Genomic DNA, 24,524 nt, shown 5'->3' on the forward strand with positions numbered 1-24,524 from the left:
AATATCTGATTATTCTGTGGAAATTTCTCAAATAAAGATTCATTAGTTTATGTATGTGCCAAAACTAACTCCACACATTTCTCTGCACCCAGTACCAGCTATCTTTTTTCCTTCCATGGAATGGAAGCAGTACACCATCTTTCACAGTTGCAACGTTGACACTAATTTCTTTAGATTTATGGATGGACTACAGCAGACTGGGATGGGTGGGGAGGTCTCGCTTATACACTGTCTTCTTTGCACCTTTGAAAACCTGACTGAGTTGTGGTCCTAGAGGACCAAGGCTGCCCACTTCTGATCTAGGATGTTAGATATCCTTGGGTAGAACCTGGAGGTAAGGCTTCATGAGAACAGAGTCAAGAAAAAATAATTTTATACAACAAAATAAGTCAAATACATCAAATGGCTAAGTATAAACACTAAAAACATGAAAAAGAGTACCACTTAACAGACATTTTTACCTTCTCATTGGCAGGCTCAACAAAGAGTTCAGGCAAAAAGCTCCCAGAGAAAATAATATAAAAATTATGTGTCTCATTTGATCTATGTGTTAAATACATAACCAAATACAGGCAAAGGTACTGTAGATTGTTGGGGATCCAAGACAGGCTCTACCGTGCCTGCCATCTTTTATACCACACTACAGTTCAAGCAATGACTTAAGAAACCAGGACTAAAATTCCCAGAAGAAAAATAGTTGCTCAAAATAGACTTAGGGGTCCTTTTATCAAGGCGCGGTAGGGGGGTTTAACACGCGGATTACCGCCTGCCGCGCTAGTCGCTAACGCCTCCATTGCCGAGGCGTTAGTATTTTGGGTTGCCGCGGGGGTTAGCGCGTGATGAAATGTCCGACGCGCTAACCCCCGTAGCGCACCTGATAAAAAGAGCCCTTAATCTAGCCCAGGTGATCCAGGGCTTCAGTTAATTTAAGAGCATAGTTACAAAAAGCAAAGCCTCAAAAAACACATCAAGAAGACAAAGAAAGTAAGTTTTCAAAGGACAGCTCTACACATCTTTTGACTTTGCAGGGTTGTAGCATTTGATATTCACAATGAAAACTAATCTGCGACTGCAAACACCTAGTTTCCAAAAGTAAAACGAAAGCCATTTTCTCACATACAAAGATTTTCTTACAGTATAAATGCAAACATAGAAAGCCTAAAGAATGCTATTTCTCACACACAGGTTAGTTCCACTCTGAGAACGGGCTAGTTCATCTTCAATATGTATCTAGTTGGGAGAATTGTAACACCAGTTGATGTGTTTAAAGTTCCGTGTTGCATAATTCAGTTTTATTTAAAATAAAAAGGAAAGTGAAATGACGAGGTGGCTGAGGGGCCATGTGAAACGGCTTGTCCCACCGTCACACTATCTGTCCTCTGCCATGCTGTTAAGGAAATGCCCCGAGGACTCTTATATGCCTCCTGTTTTCTTCTGCTGGAACTGCTCCTTGTTCTTGTCAGCTCACTCCCATCAGAAAATAAACAATGCCCTTTTCCATCCAACATCCAAGGGCTGTGGGACCTGAGAACAAAGTCAAAAAGAAAATTCAAGTCAATTTCATCTGCTGGCCAGATGGAAAAACATTTGTTTAAATTAACCTCCACCCCCGTCATATTTCTCTAGTGGCAGGATATGCTTAAAGGACAGGCAAACATAAAAAACTAATTTGTTGATTCAGGCAACTTCTCAGGGCCAAGCAAGGACCTGACCTTTTCCAACCATTCCACTTCATGTATTACTGCTGAGCCATCATTGCACAGAAGGTGATCGTATCTGAACTTCAATCAGTGTCCAGTGGTGCCTTTTTTCACATAGCAAGGGCTCAAAAATGGCTCTGGTGTCAGTGATGGACACAGGTGTCAAGAGCATCAGAAACAGGCCATATGGTCTTTATCTGCCTTCATTTTTCTTTATCTAGTCTGCCTGGGCGTGTCATTTATTTCCCCTACCTTAGAAATCCTATGTACTCGTCCCATGCTTTCTTGAATTCAGATAGTTTTCATTTCCACCAGGAGGCCATTCCACGAATTCACTACCCTTTTCCATGAAGAAGTATTTCCTCAGGTTACTCCCGAGTCTATTGCCCTTTCACCTTCCTCCTATGGCCCCTCATTCCAGAGCTTCAACTGAGAGAATCACCATCTGTACATTTAGGCCACGCAAGTATTTAACCACTATAGGCACTAATAAATTTTCATCCCACGATATCTAGTAAATTGTAGACTTAATTTTCACAGGGTACAATAAAGCATTCTTTAAAGCTTTCACCCGTGTTAAAGGCTTCAGCAGTGACACTTAGGCCCATATTATATAAAGGGCGCCTAAATCACACCTAACATTAGGTGCGAATTAGGCATCCAAATAAAGTGGTTAACTAGCAATTTAAGGATCTTAACAAGCGCTAATTGGCACTTTGTAGGCGCCTCCACAATTTCATGGACGCCTATTGGGAAAACTCACGCCTAACGGAGTAGGCATGGGCTTGGAATGGGCATGGTCTGGGCAAGGCTTCAATATGGGCATCCTTCGATTTATCTGCATAATGCTGAGCAATCTAGGGTGTCCATCTTAAGCCTACATTGTAGGCGAATGAAAACCAGGTCTACTTTTTAGCATAGTTTGGGCTTCAGATAGATCTGAGTTCTATGGACGGAACTTAGGCACAATTTGGACATCCTTAATGCAATCTGCTAAATAGATCTCTGTGGTTTTAATTTTTGCTTTATTAAGCTGAAAATACATTTAATAAGGCACCACATGAACAGGGCACATCAAAACAGATATATTGCATGCAAAACCTTCTATTTTTGTGAACAAATAGCAATGTTATTTGCTAATTAAGAGGAAAACATCCATTAACTGAAGCAGAGCATATGAAAAAAACACAACTTTAGATTTCTTGCTAAAAATCTACCCTTTTTTTCTGACTAAACAGTGCTCCAATCAGCTCATTACTGAAAGCACATGAAAAAAATATAGATTGCATACATAACTTCATTTGCAAAATCTTAAAAACTGAAAAAAAACCCCAGATACAGACCTTAGCATGGCTTCTACTTCATTGCAAATGGAAGTGTGCAGATGCACAATGCTGACCTCATTGTGAGATCATCAAGGTGCACCTGCAAGGTAGAATGCCACAATTAAAATATGTGCTGGGATTTGAACCCATGACCTCTGGAAGATGAGCACAGGGCTTTTACCTGGTGAGCTACAGCTGCTTTCTTTCAATCATGGGGGTTCCTACCATGAGAGCTTAGTTATCCTAGCCATGTGAAGGTGAAAATACCTGACAAGATTATAGCTTAGCTATCATATCAGATGTGAGGAAGAAAGACATTAGTGGAAGCTACTGTAGTGTGTGCTAAATCGGTTTGCGCGCCATAATAAAAGGACCCCTATATTTTAAAGTTCCTGAATTTTAAGGAGACATTTCAGTGTAGGGATGAGTTAGAAGCCAATTAAGGCCTTGGGATTACTTAAGTCAAAAATCTCTGGTCCAAGCAGAGAGGGATGTACTGTACAGTATATCTGTAGGGGTAAATTATAGAGCAATTAGGAGAGAGGAAGCGAGCTGCAATTAGGATAAGACAATGATGATGATTTATAACAGTACTTTTATTTGCTTTTGTAACAGTATCAAATTTTTTTGAGCAACACAGATCTCATCTCATGTTTGTAGTCTTCAAATATCTAGTGCTTTTTTTAAGATACATTTCCATGCCTTGCTTTAATTTAATTTCTTTTTACATGATTTTATTACATTCATTTCAAGTATTGATTCTTTTTACTAACATATTCATTTTAAATTTTGATGTTTTAAATATTGATGTTATTATAGGCATTAATGATGTTCACTTCTGCCTTCTGCGCTGCTGGATCTGAGGCAGCTGTCCAGCGAGGAAGGGGCTCAGTGCGGGACACGAGCACAGAAAGCTCACTCCTGCTGATACACCGCTGGATTTAGAAATGTGAAAAAAAGGTACGCGGGAAGGTAAAAAATTGTTAGTCAGCTGGGACGAATCCCTTCTGTCCTGGCCTACCACTAGACCAGCAGAGGTGCAACAGGGTACAGGAAACTAGAAGAGTGCTTGAACCTTAAAGTCTCTCTTCATTTGTTAATGACAGTAATGATGGTCATAATACCGTTGTTGAAATATTATTCTGCTATATTTTATTAAATATATTAGTAATAATAATAATAATAACAGCTTATATACCGCAATACCGTGAAGTTCTATGCGGTTTACAAAGATTAAGCAAAGGTACTACCATTTGGTTCAGAATATTTTTTTTCTTGTTTTCCTCCACTAAACCTAGGTGCGTCTTATGGTCAGGTGCGTCTTATAGTGCGAAAAATATGGTACATGTACATTTTAATACTTAAGTAAAAGTACATCTTGTTTCTGCTTTTACTTTTAACTGCAAGCATCAGATGTAACTAGGTAAAAGTGAACTTTGTTGAAATTATTACTTCAGTAAAAAAACATTCAAGGAAGCTGCCCATCAGTAAACTTGTTAGAGGATTAGAAATCAGGCAGCAATCTGAACTCCTTTTATTTCTCGCTTTAAGTCATATATGTACATGTCTTATGTTGAATGACCAATGTTAGTAGACAAAGATGAACTATTAGAGAAGTAAGTTGATGAACAGTTTAATTTGATCTCTACTATGGAGACAGGAGTGAGTCAGATCAGGCTGGGCTGGCTTTGGTGATTCCTGCTGCACATTCTGCCCCTTGGTCTGGATACCTGTGATGTCACATCACCATGCTGCATAGGGTTCCCTCATGAAAAAAATGTACTGACAATTCTCATTTTCATTTTATTGTTTGAACCATTTCCTACGTAAATTGTTATTTAAACAGTTTTATGGACTATTTACTTATTTAGCTGCTATTCCACATTTCTGTTCCCAGGAGATAGTTTACCTGTTTAATCTAGTGATCAAGGTGGTTGACAACTTCACGGACTGTGGCAATAAGGTTCTCATGCTCATGTGGACTGGCCAAAATTATGCTGTGCAGCCGGCTCATGTATGAGTCGATGGTCTCCATTGTGGGGATCTCACTGCCACCTGCAAGATGTGAGAGATTTACAAAAAAAAAAAAATTACACAAGGGAAAGAGAAAGAGTTGCTCACACCCACAGCAAGAAATCATGTTAATGGCATACAGAAATTAAACATGCCATCCTGGCCTATATTTGGTCAGAAAGAGTGTTCCCCAAGTTTTAAAACCTATCTTAAACATTAAAAAAAAAAATTGGCTTATGACATAGCAACATGACAGCAGACAAAGGCCAAATGGGCCCATCCAGTTGGCCCATCCGCAGCATCCACTATCGTCTCCTCTCCTTAAGAGAGCCCATGTGTCTGAGGCATGCTTTCTTTGTCTCTTCCAGGAGACTATTCCATGCATCTACCACCCTTTCTGTAAAAAAGTATTTCCTTAGATTACTCCTGAGCCTGTCACCTCTTAACTTCATTCCATGCCCTCTCACCTTGGAGTTTCCTTTCAATTGAGACACGCCTCATGCATATTTATGCCACATAGGTATTTAGACGTCTCTATCATATCTCCTCTCTCCCGCCTTTTCTCTAAAGTATACGTATTGAGATCTTTACACCTTATGACATAGACTACTGACCATTTTAGTAGCCTTGGTCAGAGGACTATGTCAATAATTCCCACCTGATCAGTCAAGGAAGTTCCTGACCACCTGATGGACAGAACAGTCTCCTTCCTTCTATTTTTTTTTTTTTTTTATTCTGCCTGACTAAATCTCTGGATTGTTTCTCTATTATTTGGCATGTCCTATTTTTAAAATGGAGTAATTTTATTGTTTTCTGAATTATGGTATGTAAACCGCTTTGACCTACAATAAGCGTCAATAACAGCTGTGCAAATGCACTAAAATTGGTGTTTGTTTCAGACGAAGTGTCATGAACTGTAGGAATGGAGTCTCGAGCTGTGCACTTAACCTATGTGCCTACAGCCATTTCCTCATGGCGATCTGCACGGGGCAGGAGCATAGGAAGATCGCTCCTGCCCCGAAAGCCCTCTAGACCACCAGGTAAGGCCGGGAAGGCGGCAGGGAGGTGGGGGTGGGTCAGAGCCGGATAATCGCGGTTTTTCGCCATTCGCGGTCCGGCTCTGCCCGTATCCCCCGCGAATGACGAGGGAGAAGTGTATAGTGATTTACTCCAGTAGTATGACTTGGCTAAAAAAATGTCCAGCTGAAAGTACCCATGGTCTTTCATAAAACTTGCCCTTCAGGATGGGGAAAGAGAAGGTGAAACGGCAAACATGTATGCACCCTTCTTCCCGCAGTTGCTCATGTAAATGTTTTCCCACAGACATCACAAATAGCAAGTTCAAAGTGTTTCATTTTCAGCAAGCATTACTTCGTACTTATCAGTTACTTTTTCCCTTTGAAAAATGGCCTACTGGTATTTATTTATCTATTAGACCAGGGTCTCGCAAACTTTCCAGCCAGCGGCACACTAAATCCAGGGCCCCAGCCGGAGGGCACCTGGAAGTGCGCGGTTATCGTCGCATCGACATCCACGCATGCACAGAGGCCCGTCTGGCTGCAACCTGCTTCAGTGGAGGGATCCGGGAGGTGCGGGGAGAGGAGGAGAGACGTTGGCCACCTGAAATCTCAGGTGGCACACAGTTTTTAATACACTGTATTAGACTTTATTTAGAGATTCACCCAAGGCTGTGTACAGCAGGTACAGTTCAACATAAAACTTATAATTTCAACAGCATAATAGTAAAATGACCAAATATAAACATAAATACAATAAATGAAATAAACATGAAATCAGCAAATTGAAACTTAACAACAGGACTTCATGAAACAGTATCAAAAAAATATATTTAACAGCACTGAAATTCAAATAACAGAGATAATACGATTATTCCATGGATGGGGTTGCTAGAAATCAGCCCTAAGGGCTAGATTCACTAAGCCCACCGATCGTGTTTGCGATCGTGTACCAACCCGATTTTCCTCTGACCCGATTCACTAACCTCCGTGCCGATCATCCTCCAATCCGCACATGCAAATGAGGGGGAATGGCATGCAAAGTAGGAAGGACGCGATTCATTAAATAAATGCAGGCACACCGACTGGGCTGGCCAATTCAAAAACAAGCAACTGCTGAGGACCAGTTACTTGTGAAAAAAAACCACTGTTCTCTGCCCCGATTCTCCTGCTCTTGCCGCCCTGCTCTCTGCCCCGATTCTCCTGCTCTTGTCGCCCTGCTCCCTGCCCTGATTCTTCTCCTCTTGCCGCCCTGCTCTCTGTCCTGACTCCATGGTTTTAACCCACGGTGCAGCCCTGAGCTCGCAAACAGCTCTGTATTAAAAAATAAAGTTTCCAGCTCTTCCTTTGCAGTGGGCATGCGCAGACCATATACAGGCAAAAGAAGATGGTCTGCGCATGCATCAGGATTGCTCTCCAGCGATCCGTGCAGTCAGTGGGAGGCGTGCCTCCGATCGCCCCCATTTGCATGAGGACGTGTTGAGAATTCGTCGGCCTGCCACGGATCGGGCAGTTTAGTGAATCTAGCCTTTAGTCGCCAGCTCCAGAACACCCCTGGCATTAATACTCACAAAAAGAGAAGAAAAAAAAAATCTCTGCACAAAACAACACATAAGAATGAAGCACAGATGACCAAAACAAAATATCCCTACAAAGAGATCAATGCAAATGAATATTATTTATTAAAATTCAACATGTACCTGAGATTCGTAAGGAAAGGACCCGACATGGGTCGTGTTTCAGTGTCTACCTGCATCAGGGGTTCACTGTCAACTGAATGTAGATGTACGATCAAAAAGCCAATCAGATAAAAAGTGACAAACATTAAAAAATATGCAACAAGAACAGAGATTCCAAACAACACAGCCCCCAGCAATAAATTAACACATTGATCCCTTTGTAGGGGTATTTTGTTTGGTCAACTCTGCTCCATTTCTTATCACTTCTTTTCTGACCAGCTAAAGTTGGCTGCCATATAACTGTTGGGTTGGGGGGGGCACATTTAAAATCAGTCTGATAAACATTTTGAAAACGAATTCCTTTGTATCTAATCCCATGAGTGACTGCATTCTGTAACTGGTTCTTTGGTCTCTACTCCCTCACTGAAAATGTATTTTCTCACGCTCCTTCCGAGCTGTTCTCCACTTAACTTTTATCCTACAGAGAATGCTTCCATCTGGGATTACTTTCTTGAAATCTGCTAGCTATCTGAATGTTTGTATCGTGGCTCCGTGTTATTATTTTTTACTTTACTTCTTCTGATTAGTATATCTTTTTTTTTTTATATATCATGTTTATTGAGGTCAACCAGATCATGACCTTTCATTTTTTTGTATTAAAGTTTAGTTTTCATTACAACTGTGCTTTAATCTAAAACTAAAAAGCAAAACCAAACATTTATTGCAAAATGCAGAAATTCAAAGACCAAACACCTTCAGTCTTCAGTCTCATTAAGTGGAGCTAGAAGGTCCTGTGAGACTTTAGGGGCCTAGGCAGACCAGACTTCTAAGTGAAGCCAAAAGACAAGAAAGATGCAATTAGGAAGAATTCCTGTTTGCAATTCCTTGACCCCTGCTAGTGAGAGCTAGGTGTGAAATCCTTTAAGATTCTGTGAACAGGCACCGTCACAGACTTCTTGGGATAAAATGAGCATCTCCCTTATAACTTGATGAATGAGACCTCCTTGGAATCTGAACTTAATCTGTTCCAGAACCCTGTTCGAGTTCTAAAGCGGAGTTCGAAGACAATTTTTCCCATTGAAAATAATAGAAACTGGATTAATCCGTTCCTGGGTCCCACAAACGGAAATTGTGACAGTAAATACACATTGGATTTTAAGGTACAATATTAACAAATACAGTGGTACCTTGGTGGGGGCTGTACTGCAGGGTGCTCATGTCACTGCGGGTTGTGAGGGTGGTGATGGTGCGCCCTGGCTCCAGGGTGCTGGCTGTAAATCAAACTGCCGCCACCACCACTAAGCCCGGATAGGCACCGTTGGCCCTGCTGCTCCCAGACGCTGCCCCCCCCCTGGATTCCACTACCCCACTCCCGACGGACTCACCCCAACTCCCATGCTTCCCCCGAAGCCACCGGCGCTGCTCCCTCCCTTCACGATTGCCCCCCCCCCCCCCGACCGGCCCTGTCCTTACCCGTGTGCCGCTGGTGTTAGAAAGTGCCTGCCGCCGGTTTTCTGCTGGGCTGCTACTGGGCCTTGAGCATCTGCGCATGCTCAAGGCCTTCTGGATCTCACCCTCTCCAAGAGTCTCGGTCTCGAAGGGAGGGAGCAGCGCCGGTGGCCTCGGGGGGGGGGGGGGAGCAATACTGCCGGTTCCCGGGGTCGGTGCAGGGCGTTCAGATTCCAAAGCAGAGTTCGGATTCTGGGACAAAATTTGCTTGAATTTTTAGTTCGGATTCCAAGTTGTTTGAGTTCTGGGGAATTTGGATTCCGAGGTACCACTGTATAGGGAATGGACAGGAGGAGTGGTCTAGTGGTTAGAGCAGCTGCCTCAGCACCCTGAAGTTGTAAGATTGATCCCAGCCTGCAAATCTGGGCAAGTCACTTAACAGTCCATTGCCCCCAAGTACCACAGTTAGATTGCAAGCTTGGTGGGACAGAGGGAAGATATTTAAGAGTATCTGACTACTATTCAATGTACTGTAAACTGTTTTGGGTGAATCTCTTCATGAAAAAGCGGTTACTGTATATACTCAAATATAAACTGACCCGAATATAACCCAAGGTAACTTTTTTACCCCCCAAAATGAGGAAAAAGGTTGACTCGAATATAAACCTGGGGGGGTTGTTAATATTCAAGTGCAGTGTCTTGCCCGGCTCTGTACCCTGTTTCCTCTCCCTCCCTGCTCTGTCAGTCTCTGTACCCAGCCCCCTTCCCTATCCTTCCAGGTTTTGTACCCTGTCCCCCCCCATCTCTCCTGATGCCTTGCAGGCCTCCACTGGGCCTGCCTTAAGTCCTGGTGGGCCGGGACAGCAGGGATCCCCCCCGCTTCCTGTCCCAGCCGATTCTAATAATTTTTACCTCCCTGCCTCCCCCATGTACCCTTAGAATCTTTGGTGGTCAAGCAGTGAACTGTGGCAGGAGCGACCTTCCTTCGCTCCCGCCTGTGCAGATCCTCTAGCTGATTGGCTGCTGCGAGAACTTGGTAAGGAAGGCAGGTAAAAATTCTTAGAATTGGCTAGGACAGGAGGCTGGAGGGATGCCTGCTGTCCCGGCCCACCACTGGACCACCAGGGATTTAAAAGGTACACAGGGGGTGGGGGAAGGAGGAAAAGATTAGAGTCGGCCAGGATAGGAGATGGAAGAAATCCTTCCTATCCCGGACCACCACTGGACCACCAGAGGCCTGCAACAGGTTCGGGAGGGGGTAGGTCAGCGCTGACCCAAATATAAACTGAGACCCCCATTTTTGGACCATTTTTTTGGCCCCAAAATTTCAGTTTATAGTCGAGTATATACAGTAATAATAATAATAATATAGAAATACAATGAACAAAGAAATGTTTGGGAACATTAGGAGTTTTTGGAGTAGTAGCCTTGTGGTTAGAACACTGGCCTCAACATTCAGGGTTGCCCAATTCAAATCTCACTGCTGCTCCTTCTGATCTTGGGCAAGTCACTTAATTTTCCATAGTCTCAGGTACAAAATTAGACTATGAGCCCTCCAGGGAAAGTGAAATACCTAGTGTACCAGAATGTAACTCAAACAGCAAACAAGGAACAATAATAGTTATTAATACAGTTTTAAAAATGGCGTTTAGAATCCAAAAGTAGAGTAAAATAACTCAGCATAGGGAAAAACCCTTTTTTTTAAACTTTCATAGAATCAATCATTGCACCATCTTGTTAGAATAAATGATTTTTAAATAACTTCATAGATTCATAAGTAATTCTTAAATCTCCATAATGTGAAAATAAAGTCCAAAGTCCAAAGTTTTGTGAAAAGCTAATATAAGTAAATAGATTATAGTTTCAATGTCTCTGCAGCGGTGACCCAGCGGGGTTCTGACGCGTTTCGCCGTCCTGGCTTCCTCAGAGAACCCGCTAATGCTGTGTGTGACCTTAAAAAATAAATCCTTCTTTAATAAGAAACAACAAGTTCTCTTTGTAAAATGTTACTATGTATCTTTCTTGTTGTTTCTTATTAAAGAAGGATTTATTTTTTAAGGTCACACACAGCATTAGCGGGTTCTCTGAGGAAGCCAGGACGGCGAAACGCGTCAGAACCCCGCTGGGTCACCGCTGCAGAGTCATTGAAACTATAATCTGTTTACTTATATTAGCTTTTCACAAAACTTTGGACTTTATTTTCACATTATGGAGATTTAAGAATTACTTATGAATCTATGAAGTTATTTAAAAATCATTTATTCTAACAAGATGGTGCAATGATTGATTCTATGAAAGTTTAAAAAAAGGGTTTTTCCCTATGCTGAGTTATTTTACTCTACTTTTGGATTCTAAACGCCATTTTTAAAACTGTATTAATAACTATTATTGTTCCTTGTTTGCTGTTTGTACTACATTTCCTTTGGAACAATATTCAATTTATTCAATTATCCATTTGTATTATATTGGGCACCAGAATGTAACTCACCTTTCGCTACTACTGAAGAGGTATGAGCAAAAGCCAAATAAATAAAGTAAGTACTGAGTAGCTAAGGAGTATTAATATAGCACCAGTTCAAAAAGACAATGATGCTGATCCTGGATCAGTTTTTCTAAGGATTAAGGTCAGAAGAGAAATTGACTTGGCTTCCAAAAACTACAATACTACCTCAGACCTCAATGCATAACGCTTACACAAATCAGGTAGTTGAATCATTGTCAGTGCTAGAAATAATCAGTACTCATTATTTAAAAAACAAAACAAAACCCAAAACAAAACATATCAGTGTTGAGGTACTCAGGGCTCCTTTTCCGAAGCCGCATTAGCGGTTTAATGTGCATAATAGCTCGCGCTGATTTGCCAGCCGCGCTAGCCGCTCCCGCCTCCTTTTGAGCAGGAGGTAGTTTTTCGGCTAGCACAGGGGTTAGCGCGCACTAAAAAGTTGTGTGCGATAAAGCCGCTAACGCGGCTTTGTGAAAGGAGCCCTCAATCTAAGAACCCTGGCACCAGTGGGGTACTGAACTAATATGAGCAAAATTCAAATTTACAACTTCACATTAAACAATGCTGAAGGTACCAATGGAGTAAGCCTTGTAGGAGACTGTATATTTGAAAGGCCCAATTCATGGACAACCCAGAGGCATGAGAATGGCCCATGATGAAACGGCATTGAATAAATCCAATTTTACCTCCATTCAAGCCTGCTTTGGACTGTACGAAACATCTGACATTCAAGCTCTTAAAAGCTATGTGTTGACGAGTCAAAACCTTTGTTTGAGGCTCCGCACTAGAGCTCTGCACGGGAACGGGGATTGCGGGAATCCCGCGGGGGTCCCACGGGAAACCCCCCTAACCCATGGGACTCCCACGGGGACCCCCTCTGGCCCACGGGACTCCCACGGGGATGGAAGGTTTTGGAAGCAGGGTTCGTCCATATAATATAATGGACACGTCAGCCTTAGTAAAAGAGGGGGTTTATAAGTTAATTACCTGAACAGAAAACAAAAAAAGGGTTCCACCAAAGAGATTCCACAAGGAAAACAGCAGCGCAAACACAAAAGAAACTGTGGAATTGATGATCCTGTCAGAAGTAATTGCTGCTTTTTATGGGGACGGGCGGGGATGGAGGTAATTCCTTGCGGGGATGGGTGGGGACGGAGAGGATCCTGGCGGGGACGGGTGGGGACGGAGAGGATCCTGACGGGGACGGGTGGGGATGGAGAGGATCCTGGCAGGGACGGAGAGAATCCTGGCGGGGATGGGTGGGGACAGAGAGGATCCTGGCGGGGATGGGTGGGTACAGAGAGGATCCTGGCGGGGATGGAGAGGATCCTGACGGGATGGAGAGGATCCTGGCAGGGATGGGATTTCTGTCCCCGCGCAACTCTCTACTCAGCACTTCCAGCCTTTGGCTTCTGCCACAAATCTTTCAAACCCTTACACAGACTAGGGCAGAGACAGCGAAGCCTGTCTGGATTCTTGAGTCTATTCCTGAAGCAAGGCGTGCATGAATGTGATCTAGTCTTAAACTGGACTATGGCTAATTTTCCAGACAATGTGTTGAACTTTCAAAGCTAGTATCTTTCAGATATGCTTAAGTTCACCAATACAGATAGGCACACAGCTTGTCCTTATGGGATAGAGAGTTGCGCGGGGACAGAAATCCCACCCGTCCCCGCCAAAGTCCCACCCGTCCCAGTGAGGACTCCCACCCGTCCCAGCGAGGAATCCCTCCGTCCCCACCCGTCCCCGCGAGGAATCCCCTCCGTCCCCACCCGTCCCCGCGAGGAATCCCCTACATCCCCACCCGTCCCTATAAACTACAGAAATAGTTATTTCATTTAATTATGCTACTGAATTAAAGGCTCTGGTAGAAACCCATTTAAAAATAAGCAAAAAGACTTTATTAATTTGGAAATATTAATTGGGAAGAATACATACTTTGTAAACGGGTTTCTACCAGAGCCTCTAATGTTTATAAATTTTTATCAACACAACTAATATACTACTTTATCCTTAAGCAAAAAAAAAAAAAAATAATAATAATTTTTTTCCTACCTTTGTTGCCTGGTTTCTGCTTTCTTCATGTTCTCATTCAATTCTTTCCATCCACTGCCTCTCTTCTCTCTGTGTCTTCCATTTGCTCTGTTACTGTGCCTCTCCCATTCTCCCCCCTCCCAAATTGGTCTGGCACCCATCTTTTTCCCTCCGCTCCCCCCATAGTCTGGCACCTCTGTCTTCTTCCCTGCCAGCGTCTTCTCCCCATTCCCTCTTCCCCATTTCCTTTCAGTGTCCTTCTCCCCCACCATCTTCCCCATGTCCTGTCAGGCAGCATCCTTCTCCCCCCTCTGCCTTCCCCATGTCCTTTCAGCATCCTTCTCCCCCCTCTGTCTTCCCCATGTCCTTTCAGCGGCCTTCTCCCCCCCCCCCTGTTTTCCCCATGTCCTTTCAGCGGCCTTCTCCACCCCTGTTTTCCCCATGTCCTTTCAGTGGCATTCTCCACCCCTTTGTCTTCCCCAGTGCTTTCAGGGTCCTTCTCCCCCCTCTGTCTTCCCCATGTGCTTTCAGCATCCTTCCCCCCCTCCTCCTGTTTACCCCATGTCCTTTCAGCGTTCTTCTCCACCCCTTTGTCTTCCCCAGTACTTTCAGCGGCCTTCTCCCCCCTTAAGCGTCTTTTCTTCTCCACTCCACCTTTCCTCCCTCCCTTTGTGGCGCTTTCGCACCCGACCGACAACAGAACAAGCCCGGTCGGACAAATCTCCCTGTCCTGTAGCCGCGAATCTAAATTACCTTCTTACAGCATCTGGAGTAGTGAAGCTGCTGTAAGAGGTAATTTAGATTCGCGGCTACAGGGCAGGGAGATTTGTCGGCCGGGCCTGTTGTCGGTCGATCGGGGGATCTGACCGGCTGTGCACATTCTCCGGGGCGGACCGCCTCCTCCCCCCTCTTTCATACGCCATTGCCTTCTCTCTACCTGCCCTGCCGCACACAGCCGACCGGAAGTCTTCCTGATGTCAGCGCTGACGTCGGAGGAAGGAAGGGCTTTGCTTAAGCCCTCCCTCCGACGTCAGCGCTGACATCGGGAAGACTTCCGTTCGGCTGTGTGCTGCGACAGGGCAGGTAAGGAGGAGGAGACTACCCTCGCGGCTCGAGTGCACTGCGATTCAACCCCGCAGGAACCCCGCGACCCTCGGAGGCGTCCCCACGGGATCCCTGCGACCCTAGGGGGCGTCCCCACAGGATCCCCGCGACCCTAAGGGGCGTCCCCATGGGATCCCCATGACCCAAAGGGGGAACCCGCGGGATCCCCGCGGGTCCCGCGGGATTCCCGTCATCCCCGTTCCCGTGCAGCTCTCTATTATGGGACCAAATCTCTCTGGACGACATACTGGAGCCATTTGTATCGTCGTCTTTCCAAGACAAACACAGCATACTTTGTGATGGAAAACTTCTATGTGCACTTGGAACAGAACTAGAATCTGTAGGCTTGCTTCTCTGATATGTTGATAAAAAATATGAAGTGAAATAAAAATATACAGTTTTATGTGGCATGATTAAAAGCCTGTCAAGTGCCCCGCTTCCTGTTGAATAGGTCAAAGTAGGTGAGTGAGGCAAAACATGAAAAAAAAAAAAAAATAAAACCAGAAAAGAGCTGCCAATCTATGGCACAAAAAGGATAAAATAAACAAATTTCTGACCGAGACCTGCAAGGAAAGCACAAATGTCAGAAAGAAAACTGGAATCTGCTGGAAAATGTGCAGAAGTTAAATGAGAGAAGCTGTAGAACTGTCACCATATGGGAAATCTCACAACTGTACAGAAAAACTTCAAGGGTCAATATTAAGCCCACAGAGGTCAGCATTTTTTTTCTTAAATAATTGGTAGTGCAGGCTGATTTAGACTCAGATACACAGTGTTAAGCCGTATCTGGCTACTGCTGATATTCAGAGCTGGCACTCAGATAGATGTCCTGTCGATAGGCTTAAATACACCCAGTTGTGTCAGCTTGGATACACCCCCCTTCCCCGACGCAATTAAGATAAGTGAATGGGTTGTTTTTTTTTTTTGCTTCTAAGCATCAGTAAATGACATTATTTCATAATATAAAGTTGCAAAATGAATGAGAAATAATTGATGTAAATTGCAAAATCGGACTGGTGAAGAGTTCTTGGTGAATCTCACCTCCAATGGTTCTAAGAAAATAATGAGGATTAATATAGGATATGTATTGAGGTTTATGATTTGAGGAGTTTTGAACATATCCTTTCGTGAGATTTAAGTAGAGTGCACTTATTACTAATACAGTTGTTAGTACTGCCATTTATGTAGTCCTACTTGTAATATAGTAGATGACGGCAGATAAAGACCCGAATGGTCCATCCAGTCTGCCCAACCTGATTCAATTTAATTTTTTCTTCTTCTTCTTAGCAATTTCTGGGCAAGAATCCAAAGCTCTGCCCGGTACTGTGCTTAGGTTCCAACTACTGAGATCTCTGTCAAAACTCACTCCAGTCCATCTATACCCTCCCAGCCATTGAAGCCCTCCCCAGCCCATCCTCCACCAAACGGTCATATACAGACACAGACCGTGCAAGTCTGCCCAGTATTGGCCTTAGTTCTTCAATATTTACTACTATTTCCTGATTCTAGATCCTCTGTGTTCATCCCACGCTTTTTTGAACTCCGTCACCATTTTCCTCGTCGCCACCTCTCTCGGGGAGCGCATTCCAGGCATCCCACCATCTTTGCTCAGATAGTTACCCAGCGCTGAGGCCCAGATTCTATAAAAGATGTCTACAATTAGGCATCTAAATCGGCGAGCTTAGCCGATCTAGGTGCCTAACTTAATTATTTTAAAACTTAATTGGTGCCTATGAGTAATTAGCACCTCATAATTGGTAAACATTAAAATTAATTGGATGGTAGTCCAAGGCGCCTGCCAGAAAGTAGGCATTGTTTAGGGGCGGACTGTGGATGTGTTTAGCATAGTAGGTGCCTGTTTTGGACTTGGGTGCCGGTATTTAGGCCAAGAAAACCCTGGCATAAATAGGACAGACCTAAGGTTAGGATGCCTACCGGCACTTAAATCCACATTAGGCACAATTTTATAAGCAGTGCTTAACTTAAGATTGACATGCGATAAGCATCACGTCCCTTGGTACTAAAAAAAAAATCCTCAACTCAAAAAATTAAGACTGATCCAGAATACTGCTGTTCATCTTATTTTTGGATTAAAAAAATGGAAGCACATTACTCCTTTCTACCAAAAACTTCATTATTTGCCAGTAGAGTCCAGAGTCCTGTTTAAGTTCTCCTGTATCTGTATAAAGCAGTTTTTGGTATGCTACCAGACTACCTTACCTATCATTTTTCCTTGAATCATTCCACCAAAATCCAAATTTATCCATGTAGGATAAATTTTTTCAAGTATCCCTCTATAAAATCCTGTCAATATAAGAAATTCTTTGACAGAATGTTTTCATTCCAGGTCGCTAAATTGAATACGTGGCTTAGAAAATTAATGATTCCTACTCTGATTTTAGAAAATTACTTAAGACACGTCTGTTTGACAGGTTTTCATCTTAATTGTGTTCCAATTTTACTTTTTTAGGCTTCCCAACTGATGTATTTTACATTTATAGTAATTATTTGACTGTTTAATTTTACGTTATTTTATTCACACTGTATGTATTCATTTTTTGTTGTGAACCGCTTTGTACCTTTTTTGGTATAGTGGTATACAAAAATAAATTATTATTATTATTATTACGGCACCAGGATAAGTTCATCTATGTGTATGGCTGCTCCCAGACCAACCTGGCACTAACTGGATAGAACCGTGGCAATCACACATGACAGTCAGTGGCACAATCCAGTTAAGCACTGTTGAACATCATGTCAGGAGCCCACAGTCTTTCCCAGAAAGCTCTGAAATAATGATCTGATGGCAGCAAGCGCAACCTTGCAGCATAGTGAACCTGCTGTCCTTTACATGGCTTTTAAAAAATAAATATTTATTCAAATGTTCTGGCATACAAGCATAATCAGTTACATCTCGGGTAGCAATTGTCCAATAGCTCTGAAAGTCAGTGACTATTGTAAGAGCAACTAAAGTGGGGGGGCTTGGAGATGACTGCATGCCGACCATAAATTTCTCTCTCTTTGAACCATCTTTAATGTTTCTCTTATCCTATCAAATTACACTGCTTTGTAGTGGCAACACTGATAGGTGGTACAGCAAATACCAATTAGTCACTTTTGAATGGTCCAACCTAGGGCTAGATTCACTAAGCCCACCGATCAAGTCCCAACCACTTAGCGACCCCTCTGCGACCCGATTTTCCTCCAACCCGATTCACTAACCTTTGTTCCGATCATCCTCCGATCCGATCCACGCATGCAAATATAGGCAGGCAGCAATTCCCCACCCAAAATGAAGTACACCGACTTGGCTGGCCGATCTCAAAACAAGTGACTGCTAGGGACCAGTCACTCACGTCTTTCCAACTGCATCTCCTGCTCTCTGCCCTGACTTTCCAGCCCTCTGTCTGCCCCGATCGCCACTCTGCTTCTACCCCTACTCTCCTGCTCTCTCCCCCCCGACTTTCCAGCTCTCTGTCTGCCCCAATTGCTGCTCTGCTTCTGCCCTGGCTCTCCCCCCCCTCCAAGACTTTCCAGCTCTCTGTCTGCCCTGATCGCTGCTCTGCTTCTTCCCCAATTCTCCTGCTCTCTCCCCCCAACTTTCCAGTTCTCTGTCAACCCCGATTGCTGCTCTGCTTCTGCCCCAACTCTCCTGCTCTCTCCCCACAACTTTCCAGCTCTCTGTCTGCCCCGAGCACTGCCCTGCTTCTGCCCTAACTCTCCTTGCCTTCCCCACAGTGCGAGCCTGTCATTTTAACCCGTGGGTTTAAACCACGGGCTCGCGAAAATTAAAAAACAAACAAACAAAAAGTTTTCTTTCTCTGCCGGGCACGGATGGTCTGCGCATGCGTCGGGATCGCTGGAGAGTGATCCGGGTGGTCGGTTGGGGGTGTGATTCCAAACACCCTCATTTGCATGAGGGTGCTTTATGAATCAGCCCCCCTGGCCATGGATCGGATCCGATCCGATCCGTGGCCTTAGTGAATCTAGCCCCTAGTCTGCTTTATCACAGTGAAAAATCAAATAAAGCACATTTGGCATCTACTAGAAATTGTGCTTTTTTCTTTCTAGTACAGGTTCTATGGAATAGCTTGCCGTTAGAATTAAGGAAAGAAGAATCCTTAAGTAAGGTTTAAAAATAGTTTAAAATCGCATTACTTTAGATTAGCCTTCCCTTTAGACTTGACGGTCTGAATTCTTGTGTATTGTTTGCATGTGAACTTTACTGATATTTCTGAATGATCTTTCCTATTTTAATGAAATTCTTTTATTACTATATTAATTTTGTAAACCACTTTGTTCTTGTTTGTAGTTTAAGTGGCATAGCAAGAGTTTTAATAAACATATACACAGTAGTGCTTGCAAAATTGCAGATAGGAGTCTACCTACAAATGAAAGGAATAATTTATTTTATCATGCAATTATACACATATCCCAAATGAGCTATGGGGTGAAAAGCATAATCAACAAAGGAATATATGAGCAACAAATACAGAATGAAATAAATGGTTTCTTCAATGAAGTTATTTAATGGTAAAATTCAAAATATTTAATATGATCTAAATCACTAATTTAATAGAACTAATGACCAAGGATGACTGAACTCCTAAATTTCAACCAGAAAATAAAGTTTATACACTCCCTTGAAACAAGCAGCTACTCCGGGAAGCTGGAGATCTACAAGGCAAACAATGGTACTATACTGTTTCATGTCATTTTTAACTCAAAATAACAAGAACCCTCCCAAAATTCCAGTGTACTATTTATCAACTGAAGAATAGTGCATACTATTGACAAAATTGCCCCTGAAACAAAAAAAAATATTAATAAACCCAAACAAAATAGAAATTTTTAAAGGTAAACCGTTGAGACCTGTTCATAGAAATAGCAGTACAGTACTCTTCCAATATTCACAGGGGTTCTGTTCTAGGAACCCCCGCGAATACGGTTTTTCATGGGGGAGACTGGAGAGAGCAACCAGAGCGCCGTCGAGTGCAGGAAATCACTCGCTGAATGCTCCGACCGCCTCTTCCTGCACTAAGTCGGGCCTTACCAATCAGGAGCTGCGTGTCAAAGCAGCTCCTGATTGGATAAGGCCCGACTTAGTGCAAGAAGAGGCGGTCAGAGCATACAGCGAGCGATTTCCTGCACTCGCCGGTGCTCCGGCTGCTCTCTCCCTCTCCTTGTCGGCGGTTCGTGGTCGGAAAATACCGCGAATGACCGGGGGAACACTGTATATTAATTTATATAAACATAAAAATCCTGTAAATGACATATGGAACTAATCAAAAATTTCTGATCCACACACTCCAACCAGCAATCTGACTGACATGTTTCTGTCCTTGCAATTCCTCATTCAGTCACAACTGTTGTCTCCAAGCCTGCTTGTCACAATAACATGTCTCATTAGCCTAGACAGATCTTTCAAGCTGGTGTCTGTGGAAGAACATTACATAGTCTTCTTATATAATCAGAGGCTTTCTGTGATGATGTAAATCTATTTAGGGTTCTGAAGTTGCAAAACTACACTTTAGCATATTATAGCTGAGTAGTTACCATACTGTGGGTCAGGACCAGAGCCACAGATACAGAGCTGCTCCCTCTCACAATTTATTTTACCAATTTGGACCATCGCTTAGAATTTGGAATAGGCGATTAATCAAATAATAAATAAACTTGAAACTTGAACATCCACTGTGACTTACGCCCAGGAGTGGCAGTCAGCACGGGGCATGTAAGTCAGTGAATGTTCATAGGCTCTGCTTGCTTTTCCTGTATGGGGTTCCTGTTCGAACGGAAACTCATACAGAATTCTGATTCTGAACGACTCTGCTGCCTTCATGCTTTGACTATATGGAGACGGAAAGAAGTGGATGAGAGAGGTGAGAAAAGTGGGAGTCTGCTTTTTTTTTTTTTTAATCACCATCTGGGGACACACAAATTCTTTAAGTGCCTTTGCCGCTTCGGTCCTTTACTTTGGCGCCAGCCTGGGGAGTTTTGTGCGGACTTTACCCTTTTGTCAGCTTCTCTGTTGTCTATTTATTTATTTTAACATAGCAACATAGTAACATAGTAGATGACGGCAGATAAAGACCCGAATGGTCCATCCAGTCTGCCCAACCTGATTCAATTTAAATTTTTTTTTTTCTTCTTAGCTATTTCTGGGCGAGAATCCAAAGCTTTACCCGGTACTGTGCTTGGGTTCCAACTGCCAAAATCTCCGTCAAAACCTACTCCAGCCCATCTACACCCTCCCAGCCATTGAAGCCCTCCCCTGCCCATCCTCCTCCAAACGGCCATGCACAGACACAGACCGTACAAGTCTGCCCAGTAACTGGCCTAGTTCAATCTTTAATATTATTTTCTGATTCTAAATCTTCTGTGTTCATCCCACGCTTCTTTGAACTCAGTCACAGTTTTACTCTCCACCACCTCTCTCGAGAGCGCATTCCAGGCATCCACCACCCTCTCCGTAAAGTAGAATTTCCTAACATTGCCCCTGAATCTACCACCCCTCAACCTCAAATTATGTCCTCTGGTTTTACCATTTTCCTTTCTCTGGAAAAGATTTTGTTCTACGTTAATACCCTTCAAGTATTTGAACGTCTGAATCATATCTCCCCTGTCTCTCCTTTCCTCTAGGGTATACATATCAGGGCTTCCAGTCTCTCCTCATACGTCTTCTGGCGCAAGCCTCCTATCATTTTCGTCGCCCTCCTCTGGACCGCCTCAAGTCTTCTTACGTCTTTCGCCAGATACGGTCTCCAAAACTGAACACAATACTCCAAGTGGGGCCTCACCAATGACCTGTACAGGGGCATCAACACCTTCTTCCTTCTACTGACTACGCCTCTCTTTATACAGCCCAGAATCCTTCTGGCAGCAGCCACTGCCTTGTCACACTGTTTTTTCGCCTTTAGATCTTCGGACACTATCACCCCAAGGTCCCTCTCCCCGTCCGTGCATATCAGCTTCTCTCCTCCCAGCATATACGGTTCCTTCCTATTATTAATCCCCAAATGCATTACTCTGCATTTCTTTGCATTGAATTTTAGTTGCCAGGCATTAGACCATTCCTCTAACTTTTGCAGATCCTTTTTCATATTTTCCACTCCCTCTTTGGTGTCTACTCTGTTACAAATCTTGGTATCATCTTGGTACCATTCTCCCAAGGGAGCTCAGAACGGTTTACATTAATTTATTCAGGTACTCAAGCATTTTTCCCTGTGGGCTCACAATCTATCTAATGTACCTGGGGCAATGGGGGGATTAAGTGACTTGCCCAGGGTCACAAGGAGCAGCGTGGGTTTGAACCCACAACCCCAGGGTGCGGAGGCTGTAGCTTTAACCACTGCGCCACTCTAGAAATCAAAATGTAGCAAAAGTGAGCCAAGTATAGGACAATCAAAGCCATTGTGACATCACTGATGAGACTGGCTCTTAGCCAATGGTGGAATGAGGCATTATGAGGTCACAATGCCAGCTCTGGTCTAGTTATCAGAGGCTGAAACTTTTCACACTATTCAGTCAATTTTCTATACCGTTATCCCAAGGGAGCTCAGAACGGTTTACATTAATTTATTCAGGTACTCAAGCATTTTTCCCTATCTGTCCCGGTGCGCTCACAATCTACCTAATGTACCTGGGGCAATGGGGGGATTAAGTGACTTGCCCAGGGTCACAAGGACAGCGTGGGTTTGAACCCACAACCCCAGGGTGCTGAGGCTATAGCGCCTCACACTACACATTCGATGTGGCTTCATGCCTCAGTATGTACTATTGGTGCCAATTATTGTATGCTACCCTATTTCCTGCTGTTAATATGTCAGACTGTTGGCTTTGGTGCGCGCTCCGGCCAGTGACCTTCGGGCCGCCGTCATGTTGCGGGACTCGGACCGCTCGGTGTACCCGGAGCCTCTGCTGCGCATCCCCGACGTGCAGAAGGAGACCAGCCTCCCCAACCCGGCCACTATCACCACCATCCTCCTGCGCTACTCCGTTGACCTGCCCGTCACCCTCCTCCACGAGCGGATTGAGCGCCAGCGTTCAAGGCACAAGTTTTATTACTATCATCGGAGATTTCGTCGTGTGCCAGATCTGACGGAATGTGAGGTAGACGACAACTTGTGCCAGTTTAAAGCTGAGATACAGTGTCGGAGGGACTTCAAAGTGGATCAGGAGATTGTAAAGATTGTTTCAGGAACGAATGAGAGCTTGTCAACAAAGAGAAGGATACAGCTATGTCCAGAACTATGCTAATGAACTGGAGCAATTTAAACAGATTTGTAAGGCCTACCAGTCCAGATATGGAGAACTTGGTGCGTATGGAGATGCCAGGAAATGTCTCATGAAGCAGAAACACAGGATGATTGAGGAAAGAAAGAAAGAAAGAAGGCTGATACTCAAGACTTCAACTGATATGTGTTGCTACAAAAGTCTGGGCTAATGTATTGCTCCTATATGCACCATGCAATGGTGGTGAATTTGTGTGAATCAAACTATATAATAAAATCTAAAAGTCCTGCTGTGAAAAAAAAAAAAAAAAATGTCATTAAAAATATTATTAAAAAAAAAAAAAGAAATAGGATGTTATGTCATCAGGTTTTCTATTCCACCTTTATCTATTCGGTTCAAGGTCAGATTACATTATAAGAGAGTTAAATCAGTTATCCAGGAGGTTATAATGGACAGTTTGACAAGAGCATTCAATAGAGTAGATCAGTACAGTTACTAATAAATCCCTCCCCTTTTACAAAACCACGCCATTGGATTATTTTTCCTATGGTTGTTGGGGTTGCTGCTTTGATCAGGTAAGGTAGGGGGCAGGTATTGAAGCTGCAGTATTTTAAGAGAAGCTGTTTTGTAATGTTAAAATTTGAGAAAGCTGTACATATTTTAGGATTTGGCACTATGCTACAAAAAGCTGTTTCTAATCCAGAGAACACTCTCCTCCTCTTTTCAACATGCCTAGTACAGTACACGTCCAAAAATCCAGATGTCAGAATTCCAGATCCTTTAAAATGGCATCTGGACCACCCAAGAATTTGTACTCTTCGAGAAACAAAGAGAGAGAGAGAGAGAGAGAGAGAGAGCGAGAGAAAGAGATGCTGGAGCTTTTAAAGTAAATATTACAAACAGGAAAATATGAACATTCAAAAAAAAAAAAATTTTACGGTAAAATACCTGTGTTTCCTATGACTCTCCTAATATGGTCTAATTCAATGAGACATAATATTTAAGTTTCTTTGTATGTTTTACTGTAAATATGCCCATTTTGATAAATGAAGCATTCTGTATTTGTCAGTGAATAAATCAACAACGTGGCTTGTTCATCTTCTCTTCATTTCTTCAGTTTGAATTTTAAAAATAGTACCTAAGAATCTGGATAACCCTAAAATCCGGACTGACCTAATCCCTGAGTAGTATGGATTTTTAAAATTTGTACGGTAGTGTCGTTCTAAAGAAATCTCCCATTCACAAACCCCCATGTTCTGCTGCAGGACAGCTATTTGACACTGGAAAGACATTAAAAAAAAACCCCAAAAACCTCTGCTTATAAATTATTCTATCTTTGCAGCAGGGGGCTTTGCTTTAAGACCAGTATTGATTATGGACCAGAGAATAAGCTGCTTGAGAAGTGCCGGTGTGTCAAGTGTGTGACTAAATAGCCTTCCCATTTCTCACACGGCTCTTCTCTAATA

At 43.3% G+C, this 24,524-nt stretch overlaps 1 protein-coding gene across 4 annotated transcripts in view; it reads right to left on the reverse strand.

The window, feature by feature from the left end:
- Positions 1-356: 356 nt before the first annotated feature.
- The window catches only part of HMG20A (high mobility group 20A), a 79,822-nt gene continuing 55,654 nt past the window's right edge, over positions 357-24,524 (reverse strand). For all 4 annotated transcript variants that reach the window (XM_033920862.1, XM_033920861.1, XM_033920863.1 and 1 more), the window contains exons 9-10: positions 4,935-5,080; positions 357-1,524 (exon numbers count right to left, since the gene is read on the reverse strand). In XM_033920862.1, the coding sequence (XP_033776753.1) occupies positions 4,944-5,080 (137 nt within the window). In that variant the 3' untranslated portion in view covers positions 357-1,524; positions 4,935-4,943. The remainder of the gene's footprint in view (positions 1,525-4,934; positions 5,081-24,524) is intronic.

Source organism: Geotrypetes seraphini, chromosome 14 (assembly GCF_902459505.1).
Source record: "Geotrypetes seraphini chromosome 14, aGeoSer1.1, whole genome shotgun sequence".
In the NCBI taxonomy this organism is placed as follows: Eukaryota; Metazoa; Chordata; class Amphibia; order Gymnophiona; family Dermophiidae; genus Geotrypetes; species Geotrypetes seraphini.